General features: G+C 50.0%; 1 protein-coding gene across 6 annotated transcripts in view; it reads left to right on the top strand.

Annotated features, from left to right (window-relative positions):
• PFKFB3 (6-phosphofructo-2-kinase/fructose-2,6-biphosphatase 3) overlaps nucleotides 1-17,051 on the top strand; it is a 100,784-nt gene that overhangs the window by 67,468 nt on the left and 16,265 nt on the right. For 2 of the 6 annotated variants that reach the window (XM_084651879.1, XM_084651880.1), the window contains one exon: nucleotides 1,221-4,087. The exons of 3 other annotated variants lie outside the window; for them this stretch is intronic. In XM_084651879.1, coding sequence (XP_084508005.1) covers nucleotides 1,221-1,250 — 30 coding nt within the window. In that variant the 3' untranslated portion in view covers nucleotides 1,251-4,087. One more of the 6 variants, XM_084651881.1, reaches the window with a different exon arrangement.

The following is a 17,051-nucleotide window of genomic DNA, read 5'->3' as shown; positions in this document are numbered from 1 at the left end:
AAAGACGAACTGTGTATCACTTCCTTAAAGTTTTCTCTTTACTAATATTTCCAAGGTAAATGGCTCAATGCATGCTCTGGCTTCCCTAACCTGACCCTGTCTCTGTGGATAGCAGTGAGAGCATCTCAACCCACTTCTGTATCTTGGTCCATGCTATAAACCCAGCCAGGACTGAGATTTCTGTTGAGAAACTGGTCTCTTCCCCCTTTTCCCCTCCCTGGGATGTTGTGACGTGGATAACTTGCCAATCGCAACAAACCTTCATGTCCCATATCTAGTGGGGGGCTGCTCAGTGTTGTGACCACTGCAGAGGGTGTCAGTCTTGCATTGTGACTAGTGTGTTTAGCTGTTGAAACTTGCATCCTTTTCACCTCTTTGGCATGGATTAGAAAATGCTTTTCTAGTTGACGTTGGTGTTCACTGGACGTCTTTGCAACAGCAGTTCTGAAGAGCTACAGTTGAGGTCTATAGCTGGATGGTGTCTAGACTTGAGCAGCAATGGAAGGCCCTAGTGCTTTTTAAAGACAGTATTGGGGCAAGTGAAAAGTCTGGAGATCTTAATCTGTAGTTGACGGTGAGGCAGACTATGGGAAGCCAAGGTCCTTTCCTCAGCTGGAGCAGCCAGTGTGTTCATGTCTCATTCAGCCATTGTGCAGGATAGCGCTTAGCATAGCTTTGCTGACATGAGAACTGGTGGTTCAGCTTTACTAGTGCAAATTACTGAGGGTTCCAGTATGTGCTAGGAGGTCTGGAGAAACAAAGGAAGACCCAGAGCCCGAGTCTCCACCCTTGTGTATTCATTTATGCCTGTGCAGAGTGGGTACAATTTCACATCCACGCTGCACTGGTGTTGATTACTCTGCAGTACAGAATCTGGCATATAGTCCCTGCCCTGAGGCACTTACTGTCTAAATACAGACATGACATAAGCGAGGGCCATGAACACAAACAATAGAGGGCCAAGGGTTAGAGGCAGGCGGCATGCTGATGAAAATCTCCTCTGCTGCTTTTTTGTTTTTTAATCATGGCCGTTCCCTCAGTGGGCATTGTCTGACCTGCCTCCCTAGTAGATGCTTTTGCAGTGATTTCTACAGTGGCTCTGTTAGCCTTCCCTTCCCCATGTCCCATCTGCATGTACAGGATGCTGCTGTGTTTCTTGCTGTTTGGTTTCCGAGTTACAGGGCAAATCCAACCCCTGCTTTGCTTTGTTTCTTTGCAAGAACATGAACAGCTCCCAGAAGCAATCGTGATTTCTTCAGGGCCGTTGGAAGCCTACAGATGATGCCGACCCCATTTCATCGTCATTTCTGATGTTTGCTTGTATCGTACTCCTCCATTCAACTCAAGGTTGCCCCTTGGCTGCTTCTACCACAGCTGTTCATCTGCTGACTGGACTGGATTGAGCTGGGGGAGGGGAGAGAGAGAAGAGCTCATCAGCCTGGAAAAAGTGGATTCAACAACAGATCCATAGGCCATCTGTGTGTGTGTCTCCTTGGGTGTTTGATATATCTTAGCAAGCTGTAAAGTGCTTCTAGTGCACTGAGTTTCTGGACTTTTTTTTTTTGTGTATAAGTGACATGACCTTGCAGGGATGGCTGGTACTGCCCCGTCTCCTCCCGTTCATGTGTGTTTATATGTGGAGGAGGCAGGGTGAGCAGAGAAATGCAAAAAGGGAGGGGTGTCTTTAACTCCTCCATGCACCGGACACTCCTTATTGGTACCAGCGATGGCCTGTGACACGCACGCAGCCAGTCTCTTCAGGGCATGTGACCTGACGGCAGAGACAGTTGGGCAACATCTTTGGCTGTTCAAGCAGAAATCTACGGCCGCTTTTAACAAAACAATTCTACAGCTCTGTAAATATCAGAGGGATCTGCCGAGTGTGTACGTCTGCTTCTGAAACAAATGGAATCTGCATTTAGCCTCGACCTGAGATGCGCTGCCTGAGGGGAGATGGTTTGAGCCACTTGCTGACTTGACATGGCAGTGAGGCTTGGATTGGGGGGGAAGCCCCACTCTGCTGTTGTTTGGATGAGGTTGGGGGAGGGGAGGAGTACAGGCCTATGTGACCCAAGAGGCGTTTCCTTGTAATTAATTTCCGCACCCTCTACTTCCCAGAGGTTTTTACCCTGTGCTTGAGCAGGATTTACTGTTGTAAAGTAGCTGGCTAGGCTAGGTTAGGTGGGTTTGGCAGACACACAACCCTCTTGGGATTGCATGGAGGTCTGTCTGTGAAGAGCAAGTTTTTGTGTGTGTGTGTGGAAAAATCCACAATCAGAGGCATTTAAACAATAGTTTCTTTTTATAAACTGCTTGTTTTTGCACTTTACATGTGGCAGGGGTGTGCTCCCCCCCCCATCCTGCCTCTTACAGATGAAGCTGAGATACTTGGATGCTGTACTGCGTGAGCTGAAAGATGAAGACTGCAAAGCAGTGGGTAGTTACAGTGTTAGCTGTGGAGAGGGGAGCAGGGTGGGTGTGAGGTACTAATTTATGGACTAGTTGTAGGGACTGGCCAACTTCCAGTTGTTCCGTATGCGAGTCTCTTCTTGGCCGTCTGTTCTGTGCTTCAAGTTAAGGGATTTAAACCCAAGAATAACCACTACTGTGTCATTTGTGCAGAAGTTTGTGTGCCCGTGTGCGCTTGTATTATCCTTGTACAGCATTTTCTCCAGCCCAGCCTCACTCCAGAAACGGGGAGAGGAGGAGAATATTGAAGTAGTGTCTCATTTTTCCTTGGCCTGCCAAGCCCTAAATCTTGGCTAGTCCCCGTGCTCTCTTTTGACCCCGCCGCACGCTCTCTCCGGTGCGCGAGTGCTGAGCCAAAAAGCCGAGTGGAGCTCAAGCAATACATTTATTGTCTTAACGGTTTAAAGTGCAAAGGAGGGACCCTATAGTCCATTAGCAAAGTGGGCGGGGTCCTGAGCTGTCAGCATTGTACTGGGGAGTTCTCCATTCTCGTTCATTTTATTTCTTTGTATTCATTCTTGCTTCAGGTAACGGTTAGTCGGTGAGGTTCCTGCAGATGGGAGCAGAAAGGCTCTGGTGGAATGTGGTTATTTCTTTGGAAAGGTGAACCGCAGTGCCTAGTGCTTTAGTCTTGCACAGTGAAAATGCTTTGTACATTTGTACCTTTTAAAGCAGCACCAGGGAAGGGCTGGTAGCGGCTCTCTCAGCCCATATCCGACCATTGAAGATATTTTTATTGGTGATCTGCCAATGTGAGGTTTGTTTATATGCAGCTATTCTTGTAATGATGAAGTGGAAGATTTTTGTTTTTGAATAGCTGATAAATCCAGAGTTCCCTTTTTGCCTGCGTGTTTTATGTCTGCTATTTAGTTTCATTCGTTTTAGAGAGACTAATTTTTAGAGCGTGAGTGACCTATCTTTTGAACTGCTTCCTGAGGAGCTTAACTTTCTCCCCCTGCTACGGAAAGATAACGCAGCAAACGCAAACATTAGGGCCCGTGATCCATTTTACACACACCCAAATTTCAAAACAAACTTTATCTCCGGTTCTGAAAATAACTTCATATTGGTGGGGCCTACAAAAAATAATGTTAATCTGTCTGAAAAGGAGTATGTTTACTTGAAAGGGAATGTGGTGGAATATCGCTTGAAACCAATCCCCTGATGCAAAGAGGAGGGAGTTAGGCGAGCAAAGGGGCTTCCTGGGGTTGGTTCTCTGTCCATCGTGTTCCCCTGGAAACCTGACACCAATTCTAGAGCAAATATTGGGCATGGGCCGTGCCATTATAAGACAGGGTGGGTGGGCAGAAGGGGCTACTTGGACCACACCAGTGACTTCGTTTGTTTGTTTGTTTTGTGAGACTTGAATTTATTTTTTTATAATTTTGATAGCGAAGTGCTGTTTATTTATTTAATGTATACTGCAGAGCTTGGAGAGAAGGGTAGGTCTTTTGGGGTTTATTTTATTTTGACTTGTGATATGTTACTTGTATTCTGTATATATGTCTGGAATAATTGCCTGAGATGAAAGCTGTGCCAGTTTAAGAACAGGGTATGCCTTTCAGAGATTTGTATATTTTGCAGTTGCTGGACCAATAAAATACCTTGTTGAAATATACATGGGCGTGAACCTTCCTTTGGCAACGGTATTCTTCTCATTCATGGTTTCCCTGCTGTGCCTAGCGCACTGACAAGCACCTCTTGAATACAAATAATGTTACTGTACGCGGGTAAGGCTGTTTCATTGCTGTATAGTCTTGGGACCCTATGGGGTGGGAGGGTCTCCCAAGCCCAGAAGTCTACCCAGAAATGAAACAGCCCTGCAGTCCTAGCCCCGCAAGCCCCAGTCAGCTGGCAAGGGCCAAGTGCAGCTTTTTCTCTGCTGTGTAGACACCCTGAGTCAGTCACTTCTGGGTGGGAGAGTGGCAGGCACCCAGCATACTGCAGAACGGTGGGAGTAGTGGTCACAGCCAGGGGCCAAATCCAGCTCATGTGGGAAAACTCCTGTGGAACCCTTAGCACCCACGCTGCTCAGAACTTTCAAAGGAGGGTGTCCAAAGTTAGGCAGATCTTAAAAATCAGACCACTTCTACTTCGGTGTCGAAGATTTCCAGTGCAGTTGATGGAAGCTACCGATATACAGCACCTTTGTCAATTGGCCCACTTTTATTTAGCTTAAAGTGCAATAGAAACTCCCTGTAAAACAGAAGTGGTCTTGCTATTAGGGGCCTGCCACTGGTGTGCTTGGTACTGTAGGAGATAAAAATACACAGCCCTTGCCCCTAAAAATGTCACAGTCTGGATGGACATCCCCATGCACTGGAAGAGCAGGAAGAAAATTCAGTCATGCAGCTTTCCTAGTGGGTACAGTACATGCCTACTCTGGATTTAAGAGACCGTCAGACCTACGGGGTTCATTTCTCAGTTGAATAACTAGGACTCACGGCTTAATGGCCCCAGCCTCTTTAAAGACCAGTCGCACCCCTTGCGCTGCAGGTTTGAATGTGAAATGGATTTAATAGTTGCCATCGAGCATGTATTCAAAGGTGGCTAAAGTTTTTAACGCAAGCCCTCTTTTCTCTTTCCTTGCTAAAAGCAGACAGAGGACTGGCACGCAGTTTTCTTTGGAGACCATCGGCCAAACCAAAAGAGAGCAGGAAAACCGGGAGAGAGTTTTGCTGGTTAACTCCCCTGCAAGGGCTTTTACTGCCTCAGCAGAACAGTAACCAAAGAATACTTTGTTTCTCTGAGGCGATACCTCCCCATCAAGGGCTTAGTTCTGCTCCCACTGACATCGATTGGCAAACCTCCATTGGCAAACCTCCCTCGTTACTTTGAATGGGAGAGGTTCAGATCCTTAGCTGCTATTACAGAGGGGCCTGAGCAGCCAAGTTCTGGTTCCAGCTTCCCCACAATGTGGGAGCCAGTTGCAAAGGTTGGATGTGGCTATGAATGTCTCCACAGTCCAGAAGGGTTTGGACCCAGCTGGTTCGGGCTCATCTCTGTTAATTAACCCTTTGTCTGACACAGCACTGGCCCCTCCTATACCTTCGAGGTGGTGCACCCATAAATAGGCTTTGCAGACGGGGTTAGTTCAAGTCAGGCTTCACCCTCTGCCCCATCCCAACTGGGCTGGTTTAGAGCAGCTCTAACCTCGCTCTTTGTGATGGGCCAAGTTGCAACATGTTGATGCTTTGGCTGTAGTTTAAATCTCTGAACTTTTGGAGGGTTCTGCATTTTATAAACCCCTGCTCCATCCCCGTTCCAGAACACACCACAGCTACAGGCATGGATTATGGCAATCCAGGGTCCTAGGCACACTGCAACACAAATCTGCCTGTGGCTTCACTCCTGCACTGTGGCCATCCCCCCCCCCCGTCTTGGGGGGGTGGTGGTGGTAGGATGAGCAGCATGCGGGGGAGGGAATCCTCCCTGAGGGGTAGCAGTAAGGTCCCCACTCAGGCTGCTGCCTCCTCTGCTTCTATCTGCTTGGCTGGCCTGGGCTGGGTCTGCGGCAAAACGTCCCAGCAGAGGATCGTGCGTGGTGCTTTGTGTCATGTTTTCTAAGATCCTTGGTGTCCTCCTAGCCTGCTCCTGTTGGTGGGGGAAGCAATTGGGTGATTGCTTCTCTCCCCACTTCCTGTTTTCATGGGCCAGGGACTGGCAGGGACTAGCTCCCAGAATTCCCCTTCAACAAATGGTTAGTGAGCTGTTCTCCATGAATTTTTGTTTGCTTGTTGAGGAGCCAATTGACAGGCCTACTTCCTACTCCAACTCTCGTGGGAGGCAGGTGACTTGTCCAGCCCCTGCTCCTAACCTTACGACTGTAGCAACAGCATCCAGAAACTCACTGGACAAGACTTCCCAGAGTGCACTGCTGCAGGACAAAACCCTTACAATCAGAGCCCCACAGGGCACTGGGTCATTTACAGATCCTCAACCGGGATAAACTGAAGTCAATAGAGCTGTGTCAGGGGAGCTGTGTGGATTCACACAAGCTGAGGATCTGGGACCCAGTTTCTGCTGAAGAAATCTAGCCACTAGGCCTCATAGCCAGCCCCCAAACCAGTGCAAGGCGGGAGCAGGCCAGTCAGTCACCTTTGGAAGAAGCCAGAAGGAAGGGGTCGAGACAGCTGCTCCTGCAGCTGAGGAGGGGATGGGGGTGGAGATGGAGAGTCAGCCTAGCTGCCAGCCTAGGAAAAACCCAGAAGTCGTGAAAAAGAGGCAATCCCAATGTTTCCGCCCCATGAGGGTCCATGGTCTGGTGGGGGGTGTCTGAGCCATAGGAAAGGGGGTTCCTCCTGGTTGGATAAGTGTCCAAACTTTGGAATGCTCCTCTAAAGCTAACCCTGAACCTTGCTCATTTATTCATGGTCACGGGCCGCAGCATTCCAGGTGGAGTTTACAATCCAGGCATACTTTCCTTGTTTTCTCTAATCAAGGCAGTTCTCATCTCGAGGCTGTGGACCCTCCTGGGGTGGGAACATGGGTGCACTGCAGAAACACCACCACCAAGGGCTAAACTATGCTCTTCCTTGCCTCCATTAAGCTCAGGGGAGCTGCTGTGGATTTACTCTGAGGTAATGGAGGGCAAAATCTGCCCCCAAGTGATAAACTCCTTGGGCCTGATGGTCAGCTGGTGTGAATCAGCGTAGCACCATCAAAGTTAATGAAGCTAAGCCAGTTTTCACCAGCTGAGGAGCTGGCCTCTTGCATAGAAGCCTAAACAGGCCCAGAGACCAAACTCCCCAATAGACACCAACCCTCCAAGCAGGTTTGAAGCACCTTTGCAGAAGGTGAAATGGGGATGGCGGGGAACTTGCCACTGTTACCCGTTCTGTGGTCTCCAGCTTGGGACACCAATGGCTTTCACTGTCACTGTGTTTGAGATATTAAATGTTTAAATACATATGGAGCTCAACATTTATGTCTGCATTATTTGGAGGGGGCTAAAAAAAAAAAAAACTCGCTCGTATGTGTTACCCAAAGCTAATAATAGCCGTTAGCCACAACATATGAGCACGCTGCCTCCCCTGTTTACCAGACGAGCAGGAGCTGTGCAGAAAGTCCAGATAGCATTGACCTTGCTCTGCTTACCCAGATAAGAAGCTTGCTTGCATAAGCACAGCTTGGATCAAGGTATTTTCAAGGCTATCAGGAAATTCCTGCTGCCCTGAAGTCTCTGGTGCATCAAGATCCGCGTTACACCGGTCACTGCCCGTCATGCATGTTAAGGTTCTTGAGACACGTGTGACAGCATCGGCAACCAATTTCTGCCTGTGCCAATGGGATTATTCCAACAGTGCCCAACTCATGAGGAAGCCACCGTAGAAAGGTCTATGTGTTAACCCCATGGTGGCTGGAGATTCCGGTGCCAGCCAGGGATCTAGTTCTGTGACTGGAGGATACATGCCCTGTTGGCTGTAAAGCAAGTCATCTACTCAGGAAGGAGAAAAGGGCCACCCGAGCGTCTCATATTGTATCCTAGATACGCTACATCCTGTGGGTAACAGCTTCTGAGATTTGCATGCTACAGTGGTAGGTGCAGGAGAGAGAACTTTTGGGGTACAGACTTGGTTTAAAGGGGCTAATCCTTGCTCAGGTCTCGACCAATCAGGATCCTTACCTGTGCTATGGAACAGAATGCACAGCAGCGATAGCTCCTGAGTGTCACACCCCCTCAGGAGGCCTCTGCATCTCTCATAAACTCTTCCTGCATCCTCTTTCCTGTTGCTCCAGCCCCACCACGTAAAGGTCAAGCATTTCCACTGCCATCACTGGGTGGAGAGGCCTTGGAGATCAATGGGAGTTAGGTAGAGTACCTTTGTGAATCCCACCCCTGGGACCTGTCATGGCTGCTCTTTCGTATAAGACTCAGGGATGCAGCAGGAGAGTTGCCAGTATATTCTCCTGGTAATCTCTCTTGCGTGGTCTCGATTGTTTGCTGGAATATTGCTCCAGTATTGACTCTTGCTTCCAGGACCAGTCCTGCCAGTTAACTCGGTGCCTCGAATGTGGGCAGGAAGTGGAAGGGACGTGATCACAACGGAACTGGACTGAATATTGTTGGAAGTATTGGTGAGGTCCTCGCCAACCTCTGTTCAGAACAGTCATCTCAAAAGAGTCCTCTTACCAAGGTGCTTTGGTCTGGCCTGAGAGCCCTCAGCTCCTGCACATGGGGAGCACACGGGTGTGTTATGAAGCATCCAGCCCCCTCGCTCCCCTGACTCGTTTCTTTGTGCGGTACATTTTGTACCTTTGCAAAGAGGAGACGTTCCTCCAGGCAGAGCAGCTTTAAAGGTTACTCTTGACAGGAGGCTCATTTCTCTGCTCTTACAATCTCATCCTCGCCCATTCACCAGTCTCTGCAAGCTGCATCTGCAGTAGCAAAGTCACGGAACTTGTGGGTGCTACGACAGCAGAGATCCCAGCTGAGCCAGTTCTGCAAGGCGTCACAGCAAGTAGAGCTACGTTTGTATAACACGGGAAAGGATAAAATCAAAGGAGTGAACCTTTATGGTGCAACAACATCCATGGTACACCCACATCTTGAATACCGTGAGCAGATGTGGTTGCCCCATCTCAAAAGAGATATATTGGAATTGGAAAAGGTTCAGAAAAGGGCAACAAAGATGATTAGGGGTATGGAAAGGCTTCCATATGAGGAGAGATTAATAAGACTGGGACTTTTCAGCTTGGAAAAGAGACGGCTAAGGGGAGATATGATTGAGGTGTATAAAATCATGACTGGTGTAGAGAAAGTAGATAAGGAAGTGTTGTTTACTCCTTCTCATAACACAAGAACTAGGGGTCACCAAATGAAATTAATAGCCAGCAGGTTTAAAACAAATAAAAGGAAGTATTTCTTCACACAATGCGCAGTCAACCTGTGGAACTCCTTGCCAGAGGATGTAGTGAAGGCCAAGACCATAACAGGATTCAAAAAAGAACTAGATAAGTTCATGGAGGATAGATCCATCAATGGCTATTAGCCAGGATGGGCAGGAATGGTTCCCTAGCCTCTGTTTGCCAGAAGCTGGGAATAGGTGACGGGACGGATCACTTGATGATTACCTGTTCTGTTCATTCCCTCTGGGGCTCCTGGCATTGGCTACTGTCAGAAGACAGCATACTGGCTAGATGGACCCTTGGTCTGACCCAGTAGGGCTGTTCTTATATTCTTAACAGGAGAGCCCTCCAGAAGTAGGTGTTACTTAGGCTGAAGACAGGCACTTCAAACCCCTCTCACACTTTAAGAAATTGGAGAGAGTCCCAAGGAGAGCAACACAAATGAGAAAAGGTTTAGAAAACCTGACCTATGAGGAAAGGTTAAAAAAAACGGGGCATGTTTAGTCTTGAGAAATGAAGAATGAGCGGGGCCCTGATAATATGCTACGGGCTGTTATAAAGAGGATGCTGACTAATTGTTCTCCATGTCCACTGAAGGTAGGGCAAGACATAATGGTCTGAATCTGCCGCAAGGGAGGTTTAAGTTAGATCTTAGGAAAAAACTTTTTAATTATGAGGGTAGTTAAGCTCTGGAACAGGCTTCCAAGGGAAGTTGTGGAATCCGTGGCACTAGTGAGTTTAAAGAGCAGGGTAGACTTGGTCCTGTCTCAGTGCAGGGGACTGGACTAGACGACCTCTTGTGGTCCTGTCCGGCCGTACGTTTCTAGATTCTACGCACCTCTCGGCTGAGGGCATGGGACAAGTTTTTGGGGTTTGGCTTCTGTGGCAAGGAAAATAGGTAAACTTGGCTAAATTTTTTGGCTAGTCGAGGAGCAAAAAAATCAGCCATCAGCATGGACGTCACCATCAGTGGGTCCTGCCACCTAGTGCAGGGATGAGCTAGTCCCTCTCTGCAATGCAGCTCTGGTGCGACTGTGCTTGGAATCTGGCTTTCAGATCTGGCCACCCAAATGCCGGCAAGATGTAGACAAACAGGAGGGAGTGACAAGAGCTCCAGGCAAGGGGCTGAAGGGATTGATTTCTGAGGGAAGAGCAAAACCGTTCCAGGAGATGGATGGAGCTTAGCTAAGAATCCCACTGAGATAGGCTGTGATTAAACAAGCTGCAGTTTCCAGTCACACCTGGTGCTTTCACCACCCAAAGTTCAGGACTGATTTGATCTTAGAGATTGGAGACCAGCCAGGCCCACCCGTGACTAGACCATTGCCGTCTGCCCCCGCCAAAAAAGAGAGAACCCGTCCCAAACTCTCCATCGCAGGGCGGCTGTTTGTACTCCTCCAAGCAGCGCCTCAGAGTGAGACGTGTTATGAAACACTAGTGGTCGTGCTGCTCCACGTGGGGAGGTTGTGGGAAGCATGATGGACAACACGTGGCGGGTGCTCGCCGGCTGTGGCGTTGGCTCAGCTCTTCCTGGCCGGGTCCTAGGAGTGGCCAAGTCAGGACCAGAACCCCAACAATTTGCGGGGGAGGGTGGGATGGGGGCATTCAGCAACAGTTATTCCAACTCTCCAGGCTCGATGGACCCTTCTGGGAGAGGGTGGGACACGCCGGGGAGCAGCAAAAGCCGCTCGGTAATGGCAGTTAGATTTTGTCTGGCTGCGCTGTTCTAACCCCCCTGTCTGACTTCATCCTCTTTCAGCTGCACCGGCCCCCGCCTGCCCACAGCGTGTAGGTTACCAAAGGCCACATTCAAAGCTGCTGATCCTGATGTTACAGGTCCGCGTGCCTCGCAGACACAGGAGTGGGAGGCAGGGGCACTTATAGCCCAGGACTTGCTGGTTTGTTTTGCTTGTCTCTCGTCGGCCATCCTGTTTATTTTAGGGTAGGGTGACCAGATGTCCCGTTTTTATAGGGACAGTCCCGTTTTTTGGGACTTTTTCTTATATAGGCGCCTATTACCCCCTACCCCGTCCCGTTTTCTCACAGTTACTATCTGGTCACCCTATTTTAGGGCCTCGAGGGAAGGGCATTCAGAATCAGCCGTGGAACCACACAAGGGACAAATTTCCTCCAGTCTGTAAGCTGGCTTGGATCCTGCTAGCTATAGGGTCTCCCCGTCCCAACTCAGGCCTTTCTCACGCCCACGGCGTGGAAGGGAGTCAGTGGTACAGGGCGCAAGACCGCAGAATCAGGCCCCAATTTAGCCATGAATATCATCGTTACTCTTGGGCATTTGTAGCAGTCCCCTCTGCTGGCCAGCAGCGGCACTGCTCAACTGTGTGTCATAGGCCACCTAGCGCTAACAGCTGACAGAGATTCTCCTTTAACTCTCTCTAAATGCCAGGCTTGTATGGCGTCTGTCACAATGACAGCTAAGTGCTAGATGTCTCTGCTTCCGGAGCAGAAGGACTCGAGTGTTAGTCCTGCTGCCATGAAGTTCTGAACGGCCAAATGTGCAGCATAGGAACAATTGTGAATCCCTAGGTGGCCACTGATTTGTTGCACTATGTGGACCAGATCCTCAGCCGGGTAACTGATGCAGCACCCTTTCCTTTCAGTGGAGCTGAATGTTGATAAATGCAGAGCAATGCATGTTGGAAACATAACCCCAACTATACATATAAAATGATGGGGTCTGAATTAGCTGTTACCACTCAAGACAGAGATCTTGGAGTCCTGGTGGATAGTTCTCTGAAAACATCCACTCAGTGTGCAGCGGCAGTCAAAAAAGCCAACAGAATATTGGGAATCATTAAGTAAGGGATAGAGAATAAGCCAGAAAATATATTGCCTCTATATAAATCCATGGTACGCCCACATCTTGAATACTGCGTGCAGAGGTGGCTGCCCCATCTCAAAAAAGATATATTGGAATTGGGAAAGGTTCAGAAAAGAGCAACAAAAAATGAATCGGGGTATGGGACGGCTTCCATACGAGGAGAGATTAATAAGATTGGGACTTTTCAGCTTGGAAAAGAGATGACTAAGGGGGGATAGGAGAGAGGTCTATAAAATCATGAGTGGTGTAGAGAAAGTCAATAGGGAAGTGTTATTTTCTCCTCATAACACACAAACTAGGGGTCACCGTATGAAATTAATAGGCAGCAGGTTTAAAATAAACAAAAGGAAGTATTTCTTCACACAATGCACAGTCAACCTGTGGAACGCTTTGCCAGAGGATGTTGTGAAGGCCAAGACTATAACAGGGTTCAAAAAAGAACTAGATAAGTTCATGGAGGATAGGTCCATCAGTGGCTATTAGCCAGGATGGGCAGGAATGGTGTCCCTAGCCTCTCTTTGCCAGAAGCTGGGAATGGGCGACAGGGGATGGATCACTTGATGATTACCTGTTCTGTTCATTCCCTCTGGGGCTCCTGGCACTGGCCACTGTCAGAAGACAGGATACTGGGCTAGATGGACCTTCTGTCTGATCCAGTATCGCCGTTCTGATGGTCCTATGAGCTATACTGATTTACACCAGCTCAGGATCCGCTCCTATGTGTTCGATAAACCATCACAGGCTGCATGGAGGGAGAAGGCATTGTAACAGCAGCAGGATACCACCTGCAAAGCAGTTGCATTTATTGTACTGGCAATGATTTTCACATAGCACCAATGGTGTTAACTGATTAACAGCAAAATGTAGGGGTAGATTCCCTGCCCCCAGGAGCTTACAGTATGAGTCAGACAGAGCACGGCTAGGGATCTGCCATGAAATGAGTCTGCATAGCCGATGTGAGCCAACGTCTCTTACCTCATGGCTAATTGCTTTCAGTGGAGAGCAGGGCAGCCTCTGTGCCATACAATATTTCAGAGGCACAAAGGGAAAGCAGCCAAGTGGCTGTTACAGTTTATTGCCCACAAATTCATCACCGACAACTTGCTGCATCAGTGCAGGGCTCCAGGAAACTGCCGATTATGTTTACACGGCTCTTCCAGGGATCATTCCTTTGCAAAGGGCTGGCTCTGTGGGGCTCCGGGACCAGAGCCTGGCTCCCTCTCCCCATGTTGGGCTGGCTCCGGGGGGCTCCAGGACCAGACCCTGACTCCTTCTGCCTGGGTTGGGCTGGCTCTGTGGGGGTCCAGGAACAGAGACCGGCTCCCTCTATCCAGCACAGGCCAGCTCTGTAGACAAAAAATTTGATCTTTTTTTTAATTTTCAGGGGTCTCCCCTATCACATTTTTACTTTCCCTTAACCCCCCCCCACCTCCCACTGGAAAAAAAAATGGAAGGGAAGAGAATACACTAGAGAGAAAGTGAGAATTTTCAATACTGGTTTCCCTACCTCATAACAGAAAGGAGTTCAGAGACAGGCAGTGAAAATGATCAGAGCCAAGGAAAGATTGCTGGAGGGAGGGAGAGATTGACAAGATTGGGGCCATTTAATTTAGCAAGGAGATGATGGAAGGGACTAAGAGGTGCAGAGGAAGTGATTCAGGCACACCTAGCTGTGGTTTCATTCAACCCATCCTCGCTTTCAAGGGCCATGCAATGAAAGAAAAGGCAACACATTTCAAACTGCTAACATTCCTGGTAACTAGGCTGTGAAAGTCATTTTCACATAATAGCACTCGGGCCTGGAGCTTAGTAGGATTAACAAAAGCTTCAGCTAAGGAGCACATCCACAATTAGAAAAGGGATAGAAACCTTCAAGCTTCAGGGCATGAGCCAACTGATAGCCAGAGATAAAGGAAAAGTTTCCTCTGGGCACCTCATCCATTACAGGGTTCCTTGCACGTCCTCTCATGCTGGCTGCTGTGGGAAATGGGATGCTGGACTAAGCAGACCGCTGCTCTGGTGTGGCAATTCCTCTGTTCTTATTCCTGGAGAAGGGACAGAACCAAAGCCTTGAATTCCAGCCCCCCAACTTGGAAATCCACATCCAACAGTGCTGGAACAATGTGTATAGTGGGGGTGCTGAGAGTCATTGAACCGAACTATAAACCCAGTAGATAATGGAAACCACTTCAAGCACCCCAAGCACCCCTCGTTCCAGCACCTTGGTCAGGGGTTCTCGCAACAAATTTCTGGTGGCCTCAGAGTGCAGCTACCAACTCTCACTTGTAGCCGCGCTGACAGCTTTTTTGGTAAAATACTTAATTAACTTTAGGAAAAACAATTAACATCCAGATCATTGTAATGTATATTTGTAAGGTTTTTTGGCAGACTCAATAACGATGCCTTCCCCTTTGCCCCCCCCCCATCCCCCCATCAGGGCTCAGTGAATCCTGGGGCCTGCTGTGAAAAGTGATATTTGTATATTTGTTAATATCACGGCACACTTCGTAGCTACCTGGGAAGCTCTGAAAAGTGATAAGTGACATTAACAGACATACAAGTATCACTTTTCACATATAGCTAGTAGGTCTGCTGTGAGAAGTGATACTTGCATGTTTGTTAATATCACTTTTCTCAGCAAGCCCCAGAACCCTTTAGGCCCTGGATGGGGGTGCCAGAGGGGGAGGTAGCAGGGGCCAGAGGTGATGGTGGGATGGATGCGGGGCTGGGGGAGGCAGCGGGGGCCCTGGCAATGGGAGTGATGGATGTGAGACCAGGAAGGCAGCAGGGTCTTCGTGGGGGGGTGGGGAGGGAAATAAGGACAGGGCTGTGGGAGGCAGCAGGAGCCAGAGGCAATGGGGATGGGTGCTGAGTCCCACTGTCGCATGGCCAGAGCCACAGCCTGGTGTCTGCTGCCATGCGGCCAGGGCCAGGGCTCAGTGCCCGCGGCCAGAGCCAGCACTCGTTGCTGCGTGGCCAGGGTCAGGGGTCGGCACCCAGGGCCAGTTCCCACCACCGCATGGCCGGAGCCTGGGAACAGAGCCATGGGTCAGCGCCTGATGCTATGCAGCTGGGGCAGGGGATCAGTGCCAGGGGCTGGGGCCGCGCGTCCGGGGCCGTGGATCAGCGGCTGCTGCTGTGCAGCGGGAACCGGGGACCGGAGGCCGAAGCCCCGCAGCTGGAGGCCAGGGCCATGTGGCCAGAGTCGGGCGTGTGTGTGTGGGGCGGGGTGGGGGTGGGGGGTCAGTATCCGCTGCCCCACGGTCGGAGCCCAGGGCCTCACGGCTAGTTTCCTGAATCCCACTGCTGGAGCCTGCCGCCCAACCCCCCTCCCCCAAGGTGGTTCAAGGGGCCTTGCTCCTGCAGCGTTGTGCCCCACCTCTCTCCAGGGGCAGCGCATCCAGGAGCAACAAGGAGGGAGGGGCCGATGCTTTGTGCCCCTCCTCCCGCCCAGTCTCCGCACAGGAGGCTGTCGTGGCCGCCCAAAAAGCCCCTGGTGGCCGCACGCAGCCATGGTGGGCGCGTTTGAGAAACGTTGCCCTAGGTCCACATCTGAGTTTTGTGATTCGGATTCCTCTTGGCTTAATACAAAACCGGAATTCCAGGGTTAGTGGTGCTCAAACACGTGCCGGCTGTATCGCGAAGGAGGTCCAGTGGACAGGGCGCTGGGCTAGGACTTAGGAGACCTGAGCTCTGCTGCAGACTTCCTGGGTGACGTTGAGCAAATCTGTGTCATGAGGCTGCTGGCAATGCCCTATTTCGGGGGGAGGGGGGGTGTTGTGAGGTGAACACTGGTAAAGGATGTAAGGTGCCCAGATACTGTGGTCCTAGGAGGCTCCAAGTACCTTGGACAGAGAGATGTGCCTTTAGTCAGTCACTCAGACATACCCCTACTAATAATGCAACGGTTTCCCCTCTGCCGTGGTTACCTGAGGCCTTACCCACTGCACTGCGTGGTGTTTATTAATGCTGTGATCTCTTGGGACTTACCAAAAAAAATTCAATCTTGAGACCGCAGAAGGCAAAGGGAAGATTGTTGCATTTGCACAGAGATAGCGCAGTTGTCCATGGGCTTCAATCTATGTCGACTGTGTGCAGAGAGGGAAAGAAAAGAAAACGCCCAGGAAATTCCAAATGTGGGGAAAACAGCGAGCCTGCGGGCTCTACATGATGAGTTACGAGGGGGAAGTGAAGTCCCTGGTATCTTTTCACCCGCCACTCCCAATCGCTCTGGCAGAGACAGAGGTTGGAATGTATCAAGAGAACATCAGCATCCCCTGCCCACATAACACGCAGCTCCAAAAGGGTTAATGGATGCTGAACCATCCTTCAGGGAGCTGGCCCGAAATAGCTGGCCCACTCGTTTCTGTGCTCCGTTACCTTGGCGACTGACTGCAGAAGGGCCGAGCAAGGGCGAAGAGGACAACTCCTGCCTTCCCAAGGGGGGCGTGGGGTGGAAGGGCCTGGATTCTAATTGGATCTTGGGAGAGATCAGGCGATGCTTCTCTGCAAGATGCTGTGCAAGGTGGAGAAGAGCAACTTCGGACACAGGGGATTTGCATGCTGGAAAGGAAGGGGCCGAAGAATGGAGCCGTGCGGCTCCTGCTCTGCCCTTGTTAACCAAGGGTTGTGTTTTAAATCACACCACTTACTCCCTGTTACATGGTCAATGGACTCTGGGCAGGGCAGTGGGGGAAGGGAGAACATAACGCCACACCATCTCGGGTCTCACCCGGGAAGTCTTAAAGGGCCAGCTTATTTTCGATGAATGGCATTAACTCTCCAGAGGCCTCGGGGGCCTTGTCATGCGTGCCCACAGGACAGTGCTTACCGAGCCCTAAGGAAGTGGGGCCTTCCGTCTGCGGGCACTGAGAGTTAAAAAAACTTCCTCTGA

The sequence above is a fragment of the Lepidochelys olivacea genome (assembly GCF_965140295.1).
Source record: "Lepidochelys olivacea isolate rLepOli2 genome assembly, chromosome: 1".
Taxonomy (NCBI): Eukaryota; Metazoa; Chordata; order Testudines; family Cheloniidae; genus Lepidochelys; species Lepidochelys olivacea.
Note: the sequence above shows the minus strand (reverse complement) of the source record. Positions and strands in the feature narration are given on the sequence as shown.